The sequence below is a fragment of the Manacus vitellinus genome, unplaced genomic scaffold, assembly GCF_001715985.3.
Source record: "Manacus vitellinus isolate BGI_N305 unplaced genomic scaffold, ASM171598v3 scaffold_16_pilon, whole genome shotgun sequence".
In the NCBI taxonomy this organism is placed as follows: Eukaryota; Metazoa; Chordata; class Aves; order Passeriformes; family Pipridae; genus Manacus; species Manacus vitellinus.
This window is the reverse complement of record NW_021939189.1, coordinates 8,577,551-8,599,328: the sequence shown is the minus strand read 5'-3', so window position 1 is coordinate 8,599,328 and position 21,778 is coordinate 8,577,551. Positions and strand designations below refer to the sequence as shown.

At 39.8% G+C, this 21,778-nt stretch overlaps 1 protein-coding gene across 3 annotated transcripts in view; it reads right to left on the bottom strand.

Moving 5' to 3' along the window:
* Positions 1-21,778, bottom strand: part of ZFAND6 (zinc finger AN1-type containing 6) — a 36,396-nt gene that overhangs the window by 1,104 nt on the left and 13,514 nt on the right. For 2 of the 3 annotated variants that reach the window (XM_018069694.3, XM_018069692.2), the window contains 4 exons: positions 10,123-10,292; positions 9,086-9,197; positions 6,850-6,950; positions 509-622 (listed from right to left, as the gene is read on the bottom strand). In XM_018069694.3, coding sequence (XP_017925183.1) covers positions 509-622; positions 6,850-6,950; positions 9,086-9,197; positions 10,123-10,273 — 478 coding nt within the window. In that variant the 5' untranslated portion in view covers positions 10,274-10,292. Of the gene's footprint in view, positions 1-508; positions 623-6,849; positions 6,951-9,085; positions 9,198-10,122; positions 10,293-21,778 lie in introns of those variants that run through there. The other variant, XM_018069691.2, reaches the window with a different exon arrangement.

The window sequence follows — 21,778 nt, the reverse complement described above, 5'->3', positions numbered from 1 at the left end:
GTCACCAGTGTCAATCAGCCAAAGAGCCTCTGCTGCAGAAAGCATAAGAATCACAAATAATACATTTTTAAGTGATCACAGGAAGATTTGATTTGACCATTCCTTCCTATCACACGATACACTAGCACAGAACATATTCCTAGACACCTCGTGCTCTCTTCTTTGTTTATGAACCTTCACCCTGCAGAACTCAAGTTCTCAGGCCCTTTCACTTGACCACTGCAAAGCTGGTTAGTGAAGGGCAGCAAACTATCATCCAATTCCTCAGCTAAGCAGAGTTCCTAAGGGAAGTATTTGGAATTATGAACTTCACTTAAAGACAGGAGGCTGAAAAACAAAATAATACATGAAAAACTAATCTAGCAAGAGTCAGCAAAAACCATCTTTGACTAAGTGTTATCTCAAATCAACATCGAGACGACCATGCCCCATCTTCCCTTTAAGAGAACATTTCAAAGGTCCAAGGCTTTGAACAACAAATCTCAAAACTGAAATCAGTATTTCTTACCAGTAAGTCCAACCTTCTTCCTGCACATGAAACAACGATTCTTTTTCTGTTTTGGTTTGTCAAGCGACTTGTCTTGTTCTTCAGGTGTAGGCTCTGCATTCTCTGACACTGAAGCTGACATTAAAGAAGTTAATAAGAACAGTGGAAAAAAAAGTCTGTCTCTCCCCTCCTCTAAGTCCTACAATAATTTAAAGTTCATGATGTACAATTAGTTTCCACACCTGAAGTGTAATGGTGTCTCAGCAGTGACTGCAACTCCCTCCTTCTAGACCGTCAACATAATTTAAGGGGAGGATTCACTAAATGCTCACATAAAGTTCACAATACAATACCATAAAAAACTCAGAGTAATTAAACATTAGGTTTAAGAGTAAGATTCAGATATGGGATGAAAATCCAACACCCCAGTGTTTCCCCACAGCTCACCAGCCCAGTTCCCACAATCTGCTTGTAAGAAGCACTGTATGTAACAGGATTGGTTGAGCCAAACACCCTCTTTCAAATCCTGAATCAACACTATTTTTGCTGAAGGCTGCAACACTGAGACCACACAGAATGTAGTGTTTCAGAACAATATCTACCACTGTGATGCTGCTGCTCTTGCACACCTGGAAAAAGCCTACACAGGAGCTAGTCACTACCTGGGGTGAGAAACATCAGCTCTGGATACACAGACTTACAGGGAAGAACTACACTGTCCTGAAACACAGAAGGAAGCAGGTGAACACCTAATTTTAAAGATGCTTTTGCTAAGGCCACTTTCAACCTACTTTAATGTTCTCTCACATCTAAAAGAAACAGGTTATAGGTTGTATGGGAGAATACAAACAAGTAATGGTAGTATTTGCCTGACCCAGGTAAAAATAGAAGTTGGCTGCTTTTCCTCAAGTATTTGCACATTCCTTACATTACAAAACAGAAATAGAAACCAAAACCCCCAACTTCATTTCAAGAAGGGCTAAGAGTCAACCTCTGCCTAATGAGACCACAGCAGAACAAGTCTCCAGTGAGTAAGGCACACAGAAGTTAGGAGTATTTGCAGCAAAGAACAAAAGCAAGCTCCAGCTGGGAGAAATGTCAATGGAAGCAGAGCTAGAACCAGTGTTGTGAGGAAAGGAATACAACAGTAAGCTCAGGCATTTGTCAGGGAAAAAGCTGCAGGCATCTCTGTGCAGCTGGACTTTTGTTCAGCAGAGACTGTCAGATGCAGTTCTGTGCTAGTTCTACGCCAGTCGACAGCTCTTCTGCATGACAATTCCAGTGGGGTTTTTCCTGTGCTGCTATTCTGATGATTTTTTATTTTTAAAGGAAAGGGCACTTATCATTTTGTCTATGTATCAAAACATTATAGTCTGTACTAAGCAACATCAGTGGGTAGCAAGATACCTGATCACCAGCAAAGACTTTGCCTGAGGGGACAGTGTATTCCACAAGTTCATCTAGCAAAGATACTATTACACATGGTTTATTAAATCCTTTTAAATCACCATGTATGTTACAAGAAGAGCTCTTCTTTGTCCTGAAATTTCTAACAACGATAGTTGGCAAAAAAGCTTCAATGGCTTTAAAAGGCTGTAAAGGGCACATTCCTGAGTGGACAGATAATATCCAAAGGTTTTTGAGATAAGAATCAAAAGCAGCAAAGACTAAAATAGGAGAGGTAAGTACCAGAAGGGGCAAGACTTACTCAAATGAATTTCTGCAGCTTTATATGAAACAGACACTGCAGTGTTTATTAATTCATTAAGGCAGCCTCATGCCATGAATTAGCCTCTAGCAGCTAAGACTCTCAAGCTTGCATTTCCTGTTGTAGCAAAATCCAGTTACCTCAATATAAGTTTCACTAAAAGCCTCTGTAACTATTTGCTAAATTTAGGGAAAACTGGCACTCTTCCCTGCATAACAAGGCTCTCATACATACTTACATTTTCTTTGTGCGTATGGCTCTCACATTAAAAAGGTTTAAAAATATTTAAGAACTGCTGCTCAGTGTAGAACTGAGTGGGAAGATTCTTCTACTGTGCCACAAGTCACTCACTTTGTATCTGCTGTAGTAACCATAAATTTTAGGTCTCAATTTGCACAGAAGCCAGAGATTTGACTCAAAATCCTCGATGACAATCACGAATATCCCAACCACTAAGACATCCTTAGATGACCAAGTGCCAGTGGTTCAGTGCTCAATCTATAAGCTAGCTGTGATGACCACAACAGAACAAAGGCAGGTAAAATACAAGACTGCCCAACAGCTTGGAGCTTGCAGGAAACATGTTGCAGCCACTCCCAGCTGCTGGACTTCATCTGGATTCCAGGATGCTGCTGCCTGCTTTCCTTGAACAAAAGTCCTCCCTTCCCCAGCCCCAGTTCTGCCTTTAGCCAGAGCACAGAAGCACTGGCAGCACCAGTACAGGGTGCCAAACCAAAAAGGAGTAAGGCATGAACACACACTCATTTTTCTGGAGCTGACAAGTTGAGTTGGCTGCTAAAAGTTCCCTGATTTACAGAACACGTTCTTAGCTGATCAAAACAAGCAGGGTCTGGATTTCCTCCTAAAGGTAGAAGCTTTTCCTGCTTCTTTGTTTGTGCCAACCCTGCCTGAACTTCAGTGTGCTCTGGCTGACCACAAAAACAGCACCCGCAAGACAGAGCTCACTCCAGCACTTGCAAATCCCTGAAGGCACAACTCGGCTCCCTGTGTGTGCAGCAAGACTCCTGACACCTCATCTGTTCTCTTCTCTCTCTGGATGTTTTACATTTATCACCCCTGCATAACTAGGCAGAGCCTCTTAAAGAAAAAGGTTCCTCATTCCCACAGGAAGAGAATAAAAAGCTACATTTAATTCTTAAGAGCACCTGATTAGATGGCCTAAGAAGAAGAATCCCCACTCCACCAGACAAATGAAATGTGAAGTTAATCCTAAGCAGAAGATCACTACTTCCTAACATTTTAACACTAAACTCAACTAATCAGCCTAAAATACAATATTTCAACGTTAGGAAGAGGCAAATTAAGTAAGAGCACACTCATCTACAAAATTTAGCTTTAAATCTCTCTGTTGAATGTTTCCTCTCTCCCTGGAGCATTCATCCAGTATATCAGGATATCCTATATTATTTTCTACACTTATATCATAGTCATACTCTACCTCCCTGGTACTATCACAAAAATCTCAAGTATCCATCAATTCCTTTCCCATACTGCCTACTGAACCAGCCCTGTTGAGGTCCACTGAAACTAAAGCCTTTAGTTCAACTGCATTCACCTTTGGTCCAGGTTACCTCCACACAAAATGCTGCAGTAGCTTAATTGTTTTAGTATCAATTTTTTAAACTCAGTCATCAATGACTGAATTAAACAGGTTTACCTCACTAAAACCTAGATGTGCCCAGTTATTCAAATCTAAGTTTGTACTCTGTTTGTTCAAAGTAGTAACCACACCACATTACGTGAGTGATGGCATTTTGCAATGCTAACAATACATGCTCCTCTCCAACTCACAATAAGTTTGAAAATCAGAGGGGCTGGTTTGGCTTTCTCAAGTTTTCAGCCCCAAACAGGCCGAGAGCCCATCTAGTGAACTAACTAGCCCATTATGAACTAACATAAATTGTTAGTTCAATTTATACTTTTAGCCCTATGTTCTTCAGCTTTAAGAGCTCCATAAAGTATGTGCTGAGTGCTCCTGCCTTCCACGACAAGTTTCATTTACCTTTGAAAACCTGCCTGAAATACAAGGTATGAATCCTAACCTGGATGGCTTTAAACTCATTAATCCTAGGGAAGGGAAGTGCCTCTTTACCTGCTTGCAGGCTTGCTGGGAGGCAGCCTGGTTAATCCTCTGGCTAACAAATCAGGAATCCTGACTGGCTAATCCTAACAGGGCTGTAATGTTAAGCAAAAGGTACAACAGCCCAGGAGGCAATCTAAAATGAGTTGGAGAGATGCTCAGAATAGAAGACAGCTTCTAGAAAAGCTGGATTGTACTTAATGAGTTTCATTTTAGGTCATCTTTAATGGTATCTTCATGGTATTTAAGAACATTGAAGTTTAAAAAAAGTCTAGTACTACTATCAAAGAGCATCTGGGCTTTTTGCAGTGTTGCATATCTACAAGTATCACCACAGAAACACTAACTGTAAAGCCTAGACTTATAATCTATAGTTTTTCCTCTATTCTTTTGCAATGCATAAACTGAACAAAGAAAAACAGATCTGAACTGCTCTTTGGGATTTTTATCCCCTCATGGTTTTAGCTTGTCTGCAAACAGCAAGGACTGTGTGCACACAGCACAAGTCCCATTTATCTGTCTGCTTTAGAAAAGTAATAATAGTAATCTAAGAAAGCTTAATTGTTCACCCAATCTTTCTTTCAATGCTGTTGTAGCCTGGTAATTTTTGTTTTAATGGTAAGTTACGGGGAACTCAACTAAATACAATACATGACCTTACACAAGTAGCATAGAACAATTTGCCCCAAAACAGACATTCCCACAAGGCAAGATTTTAGCAGAATAAATACTGAACAAGTCATTAGAGCAGACATAATTTCTCCTTTTCCTACCCTAAATCAACAGAAGTAGCATTAGATGCTCTTCAGTCTGGGACCAATTACCACATTGTTGTGATTTTCTAATTTTTTTTTTAATGCTAGAAAGTCAGGCAATACTAAAAGAACTTTGATTTACACATTTGTATTATATTCTTGACAGCAGCCTGAAATTCAAATGTGGGGAAAATAAAAGAAACTTTAGGATGCACAACTGTGACACCAATTCAATGAAATCCTCTTAGCATCCATTCTAAGCTGCTTTCTTTCCAAACTTACATTTTCAAATCAAAATATTTAAACCTGGAAACACTACATTTCCTATAATTTTCAGTTAAGGGATAGCACAGAAGAAACTCCTAAGGAAATAAGGTTGACCCTGCCACAGTGAGTTATAAATAGGGACTGTAATTTAGAACTGCAACTACATGGCAGTGGTATTCTTAGTTTAGAAACTAGGGTACAAAGAAAAGGACACAGGACTCAGCTGAGTAATCTAAACACCTGATATAGGTTGATCCTTGAAACACATACTGTAAAAAAATGAAGATATGCCCCCCAATTAAAAGCTTTGAGTTGAAAAACCTATCTTACCTTCTACTAAGAAGAATGAGCTTTAAAGGTGGAGAATTAGAAGGAGCACAAATTTATCCAAATGAGTAAGAAGTGAATCTTGAGAACCATCTCAAAGATTAGTAAAAATAGTAATAGCATTAAAAACTTCTCTCCTAAGTTTTACAGTCACTGTTTGTGTGACCAAGGACGTGTCCTTACCCAGCACAGTAGCTGACTAATGACTCTCACATTCCACCCCACAAAAAGGGCCAGGTCAGGTTTAGAAATCTGAGAAGCAAAACTTTGATACCAGAGGTACACTGAAAGTACTAATATTTAGCATCTTTAAGTGGAATTACAAGTTGTACCTGTGGAAAATCCAAACTCTTATGTTTAGACAGAAATGTGACTTCACCCACTAAAGCCTTAACTGTGTCAGCAGAAGTAAAAGGCAGAATACTTACTGACTTACCTTTAAATACTTTTTATAACGTCTACAGGTTACAAATCTGAGTACATTTTGTATATTATCTGGCATTTTTGCATTTCCGAAAAAATATTATTAAAAGTTTTTAGTCTTAAGCTCTGAAAGCTTGCACACAGAAAGAAAGTAAAAAAACCAAAACCTTTACACTGTACCGGCAATAAGGATTTTAGGCCAATATAGTTAAAACAACCCACTCAGCCATCTTCCTTTGACCAAGCATAGTCTGTGGTTTGGTAATTTTATATTTGATAAAATGAATTTTGGTAGGTCAAAATATTACACCACTACAGTTCATAGGTGAAAGGTTCTTTTGTAGGTGTTTCCTGTTTCTAAAAGATATTAAAGCTGTTTTTGCAAAGGTTATGTCATAACACCCTCTATCACAAATATGCTCATAAACCTCTCTGGTATCTGCTGCAAATGGTTCCTCTGAGAGGTAGCAGATACTCAGAACTCTACTTAAATGTAATAGCTGTAGCATAAAGATAGAAAAAAAAAGGTTGATTTACAATGTGCATTTCCAACACCAATTAACACACTTGTTATGGCAGATACTGACATCACCAGTGAAACATAACAGTTTTCAGCTTGACTTGCCTTTTAAGAAAAGAAAGTTTATCCTTATTTTGCCTTCTGATTTCACAGAACATTTGGGTTTGAGAACCAGCCATCTCTTGAACAGGAATATATTAAGAACAGTCAAAGTTTAAAAACATTATTCCTAAGTTCTCCCTCTGAAAACTAGGCACCAACCTTGCAATTCTTCTGTCTCAGGTACTGTTTTGTCCACAGCCGTACTATCCGGTTGGGATGATGCTACAGATTCTGTTAAAAGTGACTGACTTGACACAGGGCTGGGGGCAAAAGAAGACAGTTACAACTTTTATGATGCATTTCCACGTTCTTTTCCTGAAAGGGATACATTAGAGCACCTCTTGATGAAAAAGCATGCCAGAACTTCTCACACTCTGAAGTTGTTTTTATAATGATTTAAAAACACCACAACCTGAACTGACAAAAAAGGTAAACATTTTTTGCATTCATACTGAATGCAATAAACCAGTTCAACTATAAAAAGGGAAATATTTGGGGTAGTTTGGCATACCATCTTTTTACACAAAAGCAACAATGCAACATTCAATACACAAGGATTTTTATAACATAAGTGAGCAAGATAATTGTAGAGGAGCTACTTTTGGTGTTCTAGTGATAGGAATGAGAAGATTGCAGCATGTCTATGTTTCCAGCAATAAAGCAGCTGCAGCTGCACACAGAACCCCTTAGATTTTCACAGCATAAAGCAGTGCTGGCCAAACTTCCCCACCCTGTCAGTCACACAGCTAAATCACAGCCTGACTGAAAACTCACAGATGAACACCCTGAACAGATATACAAGAAACCAATTCAATACCAGCAGTCGCTCCCAGCCAAGCTGCTCATCCAGGACCAGGCAGACCTGAAGTCCCAAGCAGCAGGTAGCCCTACCTCATTCACATTATTTGTTTCTTCCTTTCCACTTAGGGATTCACTTTGAAGTCAAACAATTGGATTATTGAGCAGCCCATGAGCCAGCAGACCATGACACTCCCCCAGCAGAGGTCCACAGCACAACCAGAGTACTCGAGTTGCAATTTTAACTGCCAAGAACTGCACAAAGGTCTTCAACTGCAGTTTTGGTTACACTGTCAATTTACTGTATGTGTCCTCAGAGTATTGTAAGTCTGAGGTATTCCCAGAGACTGAAGTTGAATTCCTACTTTTTATTTTAGAGAAAAAGCCAAATAAGTGACACCAATTCTTTTGAAGTACAAGTCCAAGAGCAACCATCCACTTATTTCTCCTGCAATCAAGCCAGTGATCAATGAGGTGCTTTTATTCTCTTTCATGATTCTACGGAAGTTGTATGAGAACAAAGCCAAGGCACTGTAATTGGTTCAGATCTGTGCACTGACCTGGATGACTTTTCTTTTTATTACACACACCAGAAGAGTTGTTTCAGGGTAAGATATATATTTTCTATCCCAACTAGAAGTCTCAGAATGGAAAGACTAAATATAGCCTCAAGCATGGCACCTAGCTCTCGGTTCATATGCAGGATCCAAGCACGAGATAACACGTCCTATAAAAAGCTAGGGAGCAGAAAACACAGTCTGAGCAGAATCAGCCAGCAATAACTGATGAAATCACCCTCAACCTGTGTTTTACTACATTCTGATTTAAAAAAAAAAAAAAAGTTGGAATGAGTATTTCTGCAAGTTAGCTTCCATAGTGTAACACACTAACACTTTTCACTCAAAAAATTTCCAAAGCACTGGAGTTGCTGTTGGTTGTGTCATTCCAAACTGAAATCCAGCCACCAAATACAAAACATTTAGCTTTTACAAATGGAGAACTTAGTAAGTCTGAGCAGTTTGCAAGAGGACATTATGTATCCTTGAATAATCCAGATGGAAATTACTTGTTTAATAAGAAATCAGTTCAGTAGCACAACATGTACCAAGATTCAGAGATCGGTTCAGTAGCATAACTTGTACCAAGATTCAGATATCCTTCCCCTGTCCTAGCACTCTCCAATCTTTATGAAACAACTGGCTCTTAACATATTATCACACATTTATTTATGAAAGCTCTAGTAAGCAGCTCTCTGCCATTTTACAAACCCCTCAAACTTCTAAGGTGAAAAGAGCTCTCATTTGGTAAACATACAACTGCAAGTTGTGGAATCAGAAGACTAGCCAGACAAATCTCCTCAGAACAGCATGAAGCTGGCAATGCTCCTATTTGAGGCTAAATTCTAAAGACAAATTTCCATTTGAATGCAAGATGAAGCCGAGAGATCTGCTACTATTCACCATGAGATCCCATGCTTTAAAGTCAGCAGTTAGATCTTGCACCTTCCCCTAATTCAGGTCCCAGCATTTAAACTATGCAGGATCAGTACACTTCATTTCACCATCTTGACACAGATTTTTACATAAAGGCACCTTACCTTGGCTGCATAGATGGAGTCGATGTAGAATCTAAAGTGGACTGAGTTTCCTGGGTGCTGCCTTCTGTGCACTGAACCGGTAAGGACTCGGTTATACTACTGACAGAGGCTGCTGGAAGACACGGACCAATGCAGAATGTGTTACACTACTGCCTGGGATTACAGAAGTTACACACTGCAATTACTCTTTGACCCCTATGACACCAGCCAGGAAAGTAATTGAATCTCTGCCTATATCATAATGAAACATAACTTTACAAAAAAGTAATTATGTTTGGCCATATCTCCATCTCATTCCAGCCCCAGGCCCCCAGAACTTACACTGCGGAGAATTTTGAAGCTGGAGATTTGAAATAGTTACTATTTTTTGCTAATTAAAGCATCGACAAACAGCTTTCTCAGCATAAACTGCAGTATTCTGACATAAGAAGCTTGGGGTTTGTTTGAAAAACCAAGATGGATCTGTGAGAAACACTAACATAGCATCCTAATGCCAAATTCAGATCCATTTTGAAGTTGTAGAACTTAGATCCCCAGATTTCAATGGAAGCTTTTTCTTCAATTTAAAAGGTCAAGTTGAAGGAAAGGATAGTACAGAGGGTGCTGAGCTAAAAAGAAGTATCTGAAGACAAGGAGAAAGTATCAAGTGTCTACAGGTTAATCCTTCAGCGTGAGGCTGCAGAGATTAAATACCTGTATTTTAAATGCTTTTCACAAACATACCCCAAGGTAAATCTTATCTCTACTGTCAGTAATTTCAGGAAAAATATGTTGGTATTTTTTCTGCATTTTCAGATCTTCAAATTGGAAACCCTCAAATGACTACCAAAGGTATCAGGAGTCTACTTCTGAGCAGATTAATCGCAGCACAATCATATTATGAGCATTTCATCCGGGCTCATTCCATGAGGGAGAGCAAACCATTTTACTCAAGCATCTTACTGCTCCTAACATCTAGTAGTTGGACATGAGCAGTAAGCTGCTGTCCACTGTGTCAGTCTGAGCTGCTCAAACACACATATGTCAGTGTTACTTACCAGGAGGGCTAATTCTACCATTACTGTTCTGCCTTTGAAGATGTTCTTTGTAGCACACTGAACACATGCCATTTGTGCGAGGATTCCCGTAAAATCCGCAGCCAGTGGAACAAAGCATAGGCACTTGGCTACGGTTCGTTTCTTGAGCCATTTTCCCTTCTTCTATAAACCTGAAATTGATACACACAACCCGGTATTTAGAGGCCTGACAAAACCTTTCCTTTACAGTTGACATTTGAAAATCTGAAGTTTCCCATAGTTCAGCAAAAAGATCTTCCAGAATAAATGCCTTGTGGGTAACTCAGTGCCCTTTCCCAAGAAGTCCATAAAGTCTGCCCAGTACCACAAATACAGTCATCTGTGGGCTTTGCATGACCCACACATTCAGACCCTCCCAGCCCCACCAATTTATGCTCAATATATACCCACAAAGAAAATTCGTTTCAGCAAATATTGGAAGCATCACTGCATCTGTCAGTCAGGTGAGGGGAGATAGGTGAGGGGGACAAATCAGGCTGAATTCTCCTTGAAACCTGAACACCTAATACTGTGCATGAGAACTGTAAAATGAGAGACCAGCATGGTAACACAGGTTTACTTACTGCATAATAATTATAATTACCAGCAGTCACATGAACTGACACGTCACTGTTTAGTCACTGCGTCATTAGTGAAAGACAACATGACTTCTTACCACAAACCCCATGTTATGATTTTTCACGTGCAAAAAAAAAAATAATCACCCTTTCAGTCAAAAAAATGAGACCAGGTACACATACCTATTTATCAAGTTTGTGTGAAAACCTAGAGATATATGAGTTGCCATGATATTTAACATCCTTAGATTTAATCTTCAACTGTATAATTTATATGTTTCTGTCCCTGGCTTGTATTAAGAAGGTTTACAGATATTTACAAGAAAACTAGAGCAAATGACCATTTTCATCAGTATTCTGAGTCTCCTAATTATTATCAAGTGATCTAACTTGTAAATCAGTTTTGACATCTGTCACTTGGTGAGATGAAATTAATTTTCCATTTTTTACCCCACTCTATAAATATACAATTGCCTTTTAAATCAGTTTTGAAAGAAAAAACAGTTTCTCATTAAGAAACTATGTATATTAAGGTATCAATTATTTCATTCAAGATCGACTTGGGTCAGTCATTTTATATTTCCTGATTAAAAATTAAGCTAAAGCATGTGTGATTTTAACTCTTTAAGTCAAACCAAAAATGAGCAATATTACTGAAAAAAAACCGAAATCAATCTTTCAAGTAACATCAGTATATGTTTCAAAAGAAAAGAAAAACAAAACAGAGGGAAAGTGGTTTCAAGATAGTTGAATACTTCACCAATTGCCACGTTATAAAACTAGATTAAACCACTGTAAGAAGCACCAGGGTAAAAAAAGATTTCCTTTTACATAAGATGCATTTGGTTTCAAATACAAACAACTTTCCCATTATTTTGTTTCCAGACAAATCTCCTCATCTCCTCTCACACCCACATCCCACTGCATTTTGTTTTTATTTCCCCAAAATATATGAAATTGATACCAAGAGCAAACCTCTGGGTTGCAAAGCCAACAGTAACACAGAAACAAGTCTTCTGCTCACAGCAATAAGTGACTCTTAGGATGAGAAGGTGTTCAAGATATATGATAAGGAAGATGTACAGGCAAGAAGACAAAATCTGATAGTACCTTTTTCAGCTTCAACCTGCAATTAAGCTTATTCAGCTGTTGATTGCACTCCCCCACCCCAATATAGAAGCACTTGCTTTCGACATACAAAGCCCCCATTGACCTCACAGGACAGCTAAATTTGATTTTGCTGAAGTACTGTACTTGTAGCTGAAAGACCACTTTCATTCCTGCCTTTCCCCAGACAGCCCTTCAGAGTGAAACTGCAAGTAGTGCAGTGGGAATTTAATTTTTATGCTGGGCCCAACATCCAGCAAAGCCATTTCAGGGGAGCGTAAATGAAGACGAGTTTTCTGTGCTTTGGTAACTAGAAACAATTTAAGGATGAAACCTTATGCAAGTCACTCCTGGTATAGAATGTTTAAGATTGAAAGACTAATTAAAAACACTTTTGACTGAGAATTTCAAGTGCTAATAGAGATTCAATGTCACAATACACATATTAATCCTTTTAATTTTAGGCAGCAACATATTAAAGAACCCTACCACACTAACTTTCAAAATGTACCATGATTGCCTTTCTGTTCAATATCAGCTTCAAGCAACACACGGGAACTCAATAACAGCACCAGCTACTGCTAATATTCTCCAACACAGTGCTGCTGAAGGGACCAGGTGCTAATGCAAACACAGCATAACAATCTTTAAGACGGATGTAAAAAGATAAATAATTCTGCTCCCATTTAATAAACAAATTGTGAAAGGTGCACAAAGATGCCCAGATGAAAAACAAGAAAAGCTGGCCTGAGTTCCAGCTAAGCCAGTTCCCAAGTTCATTAACCAGTGGGTACTGTCACCAGCCAAAGCACAAGCCACTGGCATGAGCTTCCAGAACACTTAAATCTCCAAGGGGAAGTGCCAGGGATTCTTCTGAGGAGTTTTAATAAGGGCCACAGGAAGCAGAATATCCTTCATTGGTTGCTAATATTTGAGGAATAAAAAGAAGAGATAGGATCAAACTGATGCAATGTTACAAAGTAAAATGAGAAAGAAATTGCACCAACAAAGCAGCTTGTTGTGTTTGAAGGGGGCAATTGTGTACAATCCCCCATGCCAGCTCTAGTGCTCAGCTGGACCCTCACCCACCCAATCAGTGCCATGAACTACCAAAAAAAAAACCACCAGGAAAAAAAAGGGCTATCACAACCACATACAGTTTTCTGACAGTTCAGTGAGCTCAATCAGATCACATACCAAAACACGAAAAGTAGAAAGCACAACAGAGGAAAACCTCTGGAATTGATGTGAGGGATGACATGTGACCAGGAGGAACAACACATGTTTTAGCAGCCTGTAAGCTGCTGAGATGGTTGAACTCATCCATTTGAACCCTAAAGCCACAGAATGCCAAGCCAGTATAATAAGCTCTCACTCCCTCATGCTGTGCCCTCCCTTTCAGTGCTCACATGCACCAAAATGAAACAAGGAAGTGATCAAACTTAAAGTCGACCACTCCATCTTCTGCCAATTAGTTTCACCACAGACTGGTTTCCCAGCTCCTTTGTCACGTGTGCTGTTTGGGCAGGAGAGAGGGTCTAGCTGCAGACACGTGTGGAGCCACTTGTTTCAGCAGCAGAGAGGCTTAAGGAATTAGGAGAACCACTAGCCAAAAACAGGCATTGAGAGAGATCCAAGTGCTGGCAGTTCCTGGCACTGCACCTCAGACATACCTCTCCCGTACACATCCACTCCCTCCCTCGGGAGGGCAAGGGCCAGGATGACACAGCACTGAGCCTCAGGGACTTCTCCTCCCCACCGCCTGGGCAGGAGGAAACGGCCACAGGCAGAGCAGCCGGACTCTGTCCCCAGCTCAGCAAACATGAACAGCAGGAGATCATTGAACAGATGTTTTTGGGGGAGGGAAGGACCTCCAATCACCCCAGTTTTTGGCTCAGCTTCAGATTTTTGTCTCAAAACTGTCCATAATTCCTCATGCAGGGAGATCCACAGTATCGCTGAGCCCAAACATCCCATAAGCCAGTAATGGTGGGCACTCACTGCTGGAACGGTGCAGTGAAAGGGCGAGCCCACTCCCACTGCTGCACACCCCTGCCCCTGCCTCCAGTCAGATCAGTTCAGTCATCTGATGGAAAAAACAGGACTATTTATTCTGGTGGACTGGAGAGCTTGCTGATCTGACAGAAGATCAGCTCCAGAGAACTGACACACACTGCACAGGAAGTGACATGTCTAAAAATAGGACGACCCTCTTTAGGGGCAGTCAGCTCTTGCTGAGCATCAAGCCCACTGTAAAATAAATCCCAAGTGCAAGTGCATACCCTATTCTGTATTTCAAAACTGGTCTCCTAGCTTGGCTTCAGTATGAAACTGGAAGCAATTTCATACCTAAAGTGACTGCAAAGTCTTAGGATCAACATGACTACATGTATGTCCTACTTGTTTGAGGTGTCACAAAACAAACGTTGAACTTGTAAAATTCCTGGAAATGCCTCTGGGCTCTGTCTGTTCCCCCCGAGCTGTGCTTGCACAACATGCACAGGGCAATTCTTTGAATTCTGAATGTTATTCTGAATGCAGAATTGATTCATTTTAAAGAAAAAAACCCAGAACAACAGACTCTTTACAATATTTTAAGCACATTTCCCTGCTCTCCTTTGCAGTATAGTTGTATAACCAGTTGTACAAGCACTAATGAGAAGGAAGTATATTAGAAGGAAGTGCAAGAGCCTCAAACAACTCCTCTCAGTGCAACCCCAGAACATCCACTTTGTTGAAGATTATGGAATAAACTGGCTCTTTTTGCATTAGCTGATAAATTTAAGATGAAATTACCTCCATTTGCTTCTCAGAAATATTTATTGTTACTATAAGCATGGCAGGACATAGCTCTGCAGGCTAAATCCTCCTTTGGTGCTTAAAGTCTACCCATTCCAAACAACCTGATGCATCTATAAGGCCTTCCTCCTTACTACTGCTGCTACGGGTCCCACCTTTCCCCCCTCACTATAGCACATCCTCAGAGTAAAGTCCTCTCTGTACCAAGTAAAAATATATAAAGGGCATTCCTGACAGTAAAATGTATAGAGCTGAAGCACTAAAGTAGGGTAACTCTTATGGCCATCAAGTTCTCTGAGGAAAGAGCTACCTCTTCCAATACTTTGTAAAGTAAATAAAATACTTGTGCACATTCTTTTTCCACAGAGCAGGCACTGCAATACTGGTCTTCCCCCTCATCTTCTTCTCTTTGTTTTAATTAAAATGTTTATATGCTACTAGTTTCAAATAACTGATACTCTAGCTTTATAGACTTCAAATGTTAATCAGTAAGATCAGAGAGAGCAGCATTTAGCAGGATTAAACACACGAGGTTTAAGAATAATCTCTTTTCCCCCCCTTCTCAATAAGGAAAAGAAAGTCCCACACACAGAAGCCAGCCTTCTGTTCAGCTGTCTTCCCCAAAGAAAAAGGTCTCCTAAATTCCAGTTATCCTCATACTTCAGGCTGCGGTAAGAAAATGAGATCCTCACATCCACTGCCCCAGCTGAAGTACTGTCTTGTGTTCTGCAAACACTCCTAAAAATCTGTGACTGGTATGGGAAGGATCTCTCCCAAATGCTAACGCTGAGGTTGATGAGACCACCCAAATAGCATTCTGCCTCAGCACCACACCAGACAGTCTGAACCTCACTAATGCCAGCTCTGAAACTGCTTCTCAAAGAGAAAGCACAGCACTTGGTGTGAGCTACTCTTCCCTGTGAAAGACCAACACACTGACAGTTTTACATGACACTCAACTCAAATAATGAATCCAATTTTAACAAGTGATTAAAATTTTCCCTCCTCTGTCATAATCACCTCTATAATGAAACAGTTCAGCACTGATTTAAGTAGCACCAGTACTAATGGTCATTTTCTTTGAGTTAATGAAGCAAGGAAGAAATTGCAGAAGTGGTATTTTGCGTTGCTTAAACATATAAAGCTTCATCCCAGGCACAAATAAAAGCAAGACACGTAGTTGTGCAGACACTTCACTTTAGAGCATGTACTGGCACAGACATCCAATAACCACCTGTACCACCATATGAAAAGGCATGCTGGTACAAAAAACAATAAATAGGAAATGCATTCCTCTACAGGCTTATCAAAACAAATGGTAAAAAAAGGCCCAAGAGCAGAGTTCTGTTGAATCTTGCTGCAGAAGTTACCAGAGCACTGGCTGTGACTGAGGATATCGCTCCGTAGTGGAATTTGGTGCTCAGGTGTCCTGCTCGAAGCAGGACACTTCTCAGGGTATAAAGCACTAGACTCAATTTAATAGCAAGCTACAGAACAACCCTGTTTTCTTTTTACTTACTTGCTGTCTCCCAAAAGGCTCCAATTTAAATTCACTGAGCAGTCATTTGTAGCTGCTTTAAGGCACTGCCATGTCCCAGCAACTTGCTGCGGAGCCAAGAAGAACTGGCAGATTTGAATAGGGGCCTCAGTCATTACAGCTCAGCCCAGCTTGCTGGTTGCAGTCAGACATGTCATTTCATCTACAGCTCACCCTGGCTAAAAGACTGCAGCTGGTTCACATTTGCCAGCACAGCTATATGTGTATTACACTCTGACCCAGTTTCATCAGAATGCTTTGAGTTAAAAAAAGTGAATATGGTTAAGGACCAACTATGCAAGCAGATCTGTAAGGGCAGCGACCTCTTTGTTCCTGTAGCAGCAGAACACACAGCTGCTGCATTTTTCAAAACACAGGAGTGATCCAACTTCCTCAGCACCAAGAGAATCCATACATTTTAAAGCTTTCCATTCATTTCAGTAGCCCTCCAGTATTCTTCCTGTCCACAACTAAGTAAACTTAAGTTGCAATTAAAACTACTGAAGGAGAATTTATATAATGACTTAGTATCAAAAACAAAATACTCACACTAGTGACCAAAGACTTACATAAGATGTTCTCTCAACTCACTTGACAAGTCATTCACTATCTTCTTATGTTCCTGTCTATTCCTGTTGAACAGCTTTTTATTTTTGTTTCATGCATAGACTTATTTTAAAATCAAGCACTTTGATATATCAGACACTCCTAGCAGAAACTTCACAAAAAGACGGAACAAGTTACAGAAGTCTCTTTTCACCTCAAACTTAGGCAGTCAGCACATTTAAATCCTTCAGTACACGAGTTAAAATATAGGTAAATTTTGGACTCTTAAGAAAGCTGTATCCCAGGTTTAAGATTCCAGGAAGACTGTGAAAGAATCACACTACTGGAAAAGAGCCACACACGAGAGAAAGGGCAAGCTCAGAAGTGGCAGATGGACAGAAAAGAGAGAGTTCAGGTCTTAGGAAGGGAAAGAACATGAGCAACTTTCATAACTAATCCAAGCCAGAATATCATACAACCCAGGAACGCTTGGTATAGACAAAGCCTCCAGTGTTAAAGTGTGTATATTGCTACGTACAGCTGTCTGCTCTTGTACTCAAGGTTACACGAGGAACAAGAGAACATTTCACTACAACCTCTTCACTCTTACTAGGCAAGAACAAAGACACACAGATTCTATACTGGTATCAAGGAGATCACTGATAATAAGGACTCAGATTCTCATGCTTGTCTGCACACACTATTAATAGATGTTACTTTGAAACTGTAATTACTACTTGTAGCCACGCTTAACCTTTGCAAAGTAAGGATTACTAGACCCAAAGATTAACTGCTGTAGGTACCTCAGATTCTCATTCACCTCATGCAAAAGCATCAAATGACTTGCAGTGACCACTTGAAGTCTACAAACAAAAACCAGAAGTATAAGCAACTGCTACTTATTTAGTTTCCAAACTTTCTTGTAGAGTCACTACACATAATAAAGGGGCAATTCCATGAAATTCACTATTCTACTGAAGATTATTTCTAAAAGGAAAACAAATTTAAAAGGCTAAGTAACACGGACATTTTACTGCCTCGTAGGAGGAAACACATTTTGTTTATGCTGGATTTCAGAGGCAGAATACAGACAAGAGAATTTTCATCAAAGTGTTGGAATTCCAAAAAGCTACCACAGAGAGCTATCAGTGTGATGGTGGATTTTTTGCAGGAATGACTACTACTTTAAGCTGAAGCATGTGCTAACTGCTGTAGCACCTAAAAGATTAAATGCAGCACTCCGTATAAAGCCTTCAACACTCTTATTTATCATGTTTTTCAATTTGAGCCTAAAGCAGCAAAATAGAAGTCAAGACACCAAGGATTATCACTGTTAATACATTTAAGCGTGTACATTTGGACTTTTGTTGTTCAAGACTAACACTGCAGCACCACTAGAATTAGGCCCCTGCATATGACAGCATCAAAACTTTGTGAGATTCAAAGAAACATCAATTTTTCCTCTGACTTAGAAAACTTAAAAGCCTCTTAGTTACTACTTATTCCCCAGCAGCACAATACATTTATAGGCAACCCTAGTTAATCCAGCAGACTCCAGTCCAGACCAGCACAGAGATGTCTTCAGAAAGAGCATCACCACATGTTCTAAGTTTCTGTCTCTTCAGTGATGACTATCAGAAAATCTAAGCTGACAAAGCTGCCTTTTTGGAGAGGTCAACCTGAATGCAAGTGAAAACAACAAAACAAAACTCACGCACACCACAAAGTCACTTCTTAGGTTCAAGAGAAAAACCAGCAAATAACCCTTGGGCTCGGCACACTTGTTTACAGCAAGACACGACAGGGACCTTCAATAAAAATAACTAGTTAAACATTAAAAACACTGAGAGTAACACAGTAACTATAATTGTTCTGTACAAAGTAAAGACAGTTTCTGAGGAATTATAGACAAAGAAAAGTCAACCTGAGGAAAGAGTATGTCTTGTGTTTTGGGAAGTTGGTTTTAATCTGGTATCTTTGGGGGAGTCATGGTGAGAGAAGCCCAAGAGGCGTATCTGAGGAACACAGAGGACACCAGCCAGCCACCCCAATGGCCATGCTGTCCTACCCAAAGCACTGTATGTCCATACACAACCCAGAGGACAGTGTTTTTCTCCCAGAATATGAGGTTGTACTTAAGTTTAGCCTGCCCGGATCACACAACATTTAAGGCTAAAGGCAGACAGGCTCAGCAGGCCCATTTTTGGAAAATGGCTGTCTGAGATGAGACTGCCTCAGAAACCTTACATGAAGTTACACTTGTGATGGAATACCCAGCTACTATTAAAAGAGCACACTTTTAGGGAGTGCTTGCTCTGGTGTATCTGGTAAAGAGGAATAAAAATTCAGGAGTTACACCCATTAGAAAAATCAAACCATCTCAGAAATTGCTTGTCAGCAGTCTGCTAAGTCAGTTCACACAAACCACAGTTTCCATCGTGTGTGGCTGAACTGGTGTCGAGCTGCACAAGCTGCAGATACTGCTCGAGGAGCTCTTTCCTTTCCTCTGCAGTTTGTGCCATCTCATACCTGTATTTTGGCATTCAGGTGCTGCAGGAATCCTTGAGTTGCCCTTTGTATTTCTACACAGCCCTATAAATAAATTTAGGGTTCACTTGAAATCTGTCAGTAAAGAAATGCCTTCTTTTAAAATGCTCTATAAAAGTTAAGAAAGGCTACTCTGAAACAGACCAGACAGGGCTACATTCTGCTTTCTTTGGCATCGTATTTTGAAGCTGGTCATTTCAGAAATCAGAGGTTGTATAAAATTAGAACCAGGAGATTCTAGAATTCTCTACATTCCTTTAAAATACCAGGCCAAAGTTTAATGGATGCAGGAAAGCAACTCCATAAACTATCTTTAATGCTATATTTTAAAACAGGTTTTACTTTACAAGCTGATGAAGAATAATCTGTAAGAAGATTCAAACACTTACAAGATTACCCTCATAATTACTGAAAGAATAGATATAGATTCAGTAATCGCTTCTTTTGAGCTTCAGTGAATAAGTAATCTTCTCTCAATAGAGCATGAGTTTCACTTATTTTAAGCATATCAAACCCAGAAGAGATAAAAGCCGCTTTAACACGAGTTCCCAAAATAGACAGCTTCTTGTTAACAAAGCACCTGTTGCTGAGAACTGACAGTAAGCACAAAACATGTTATAATTTGTTTTTATAAACAGCAGTATGTAGAATTTTAATTAGCTTATAATGCTACAGTTCTATGTGGGCTTAATGCTAAGGGAGCTCCTGCTCTAATATCAGGGTTCCTGTGTGTTAATAAATAAAACCATCATCACAATCATCATTTCTGGTTAGGGCATCTTGAATTCAGCTTAACTCCCAAGAACACTGTGATTATCATGCATGATGTGTAGCTCTATTTAGAATTATGCACTATGTCTAATTTAAGTGTTCAAAATTATACAATACCCTTACTGTGGTTTGATGGGGAGCTCAACCTAAAGCTAAATCCTGACTAAACAAAGAGGGTATTTAAGGACAAGTTTTCAGTATAAGAGGTATAAGTATGATGTTCCCTGTGGCAAAGCTGCATTCCTCATCTTCTGCAATACACTTATATTTAGTCAAGGGACTTAAAGATGCTACTTTGTTTTAACCTTAATGCTATTCTAGGGGGTTTTGGTTTTGCCTTTTTTATCCCTTAATTATTATTTCAATCACTGGGGAAGTCAGCTTACACAATTCTAAGTACTGGACGTCAATAGACTAAAATTTATCACCCTGCACAAAGCATAGGAAAATATTACACAGGTGATCAGCAGCACCATGCTGGGCAACTGGTATTTATCCAACACTTCACTGTATTGTCAAGTTTCACCAAACATATGAATACACCAACTGGTCACACTATGAAGTTTTGCATCTTTCCTTAGTTTCCCCTCAACTGTTACTTTATACTGCCTGAAACAAGGGAACATGTAAACATCCAAGTGTAACCTAAACACATGCATTCAATATGTACTTATATGCAACCAATGCAATGGTTTCATGATACAGGTAATTTGGGGCCTTGGATACCTCTGCCACAGCACTGCAGTGGGACAGGAATGGATCTACCTTGAAGACTTCATTCCTCAAAAGCTTGGATTGGCTCTTGTATGTGGTTTATGGCGCTGCTCTGTGCCAGAAGAGTCAAAGTTAACAGTGCACTGCAGGAGGAAGGTGAACCTACCATGTTGGTGACAGAACTGAACTCTAAGGCACAGACTCACTTACAGCTTAAACCAAGGAAAAATGAACACATCACCAAGAGTGAAACAAGGTCAGAATGAAAATTAGTAAGAATTGCCTTGTGTCAGCTTTAACAACCTGAGACAGCGGGTAGGCATAAGGGACAAAGGAATGATCAGAAATTTGCTGTGAGACATACTCCTTTCTGAAGGTTTCCAAAACTACACCACTTGCTTAGATGGGGAGGTCATTACACTGTTTAAGAAAAGCTTAAATATTGGAAGCAATTTGATTGAGAGCAACTGGCATTTCTTCCCCCACTGCCACCATGGAACAGAAAATAGTTTTTTACACTTCTTCCCTAAGCCCATACAGAACAGACTGCACATATTTCAGTTTCTCAGCTGAGGAGAAAGCCAGAGCTGACAGCTTTCGAGTAAAAGTCTGCATTGCAAACATTGTGCTTTAATCACCAGGGCATCCTTTTTACCTACTAATATTCCAGTTACGGCTCCGTAAACTGCCCTCCTGGAAGTCTGCTATTCATTCTGTTTCCAGACAAGATTCAGCTATGTGAGCACACATTTCTAGTACAATGTCTCCCCCACTTACTGTCCAGAACACTTAGATCAGCAAGTTAAGAGCACAATTGCCTAAAAATAGCATGGCTGGATGCCAATCCCCCCATTTATTATGATGCTACCTTTGTACAGAGTTTTTTTCCTACAATTCTACATGGAAAAATAAAGCCATAAATGGCTTCAAGGGAGGGACTTGTATCCAAAAGGCCAAGTTGATAAGTAGTGGCATGGGATTTCCCCTTTTTCTTCAAGCCACGTAAACAGAAATTTACATTTTTAGAAGCATTTTGAAC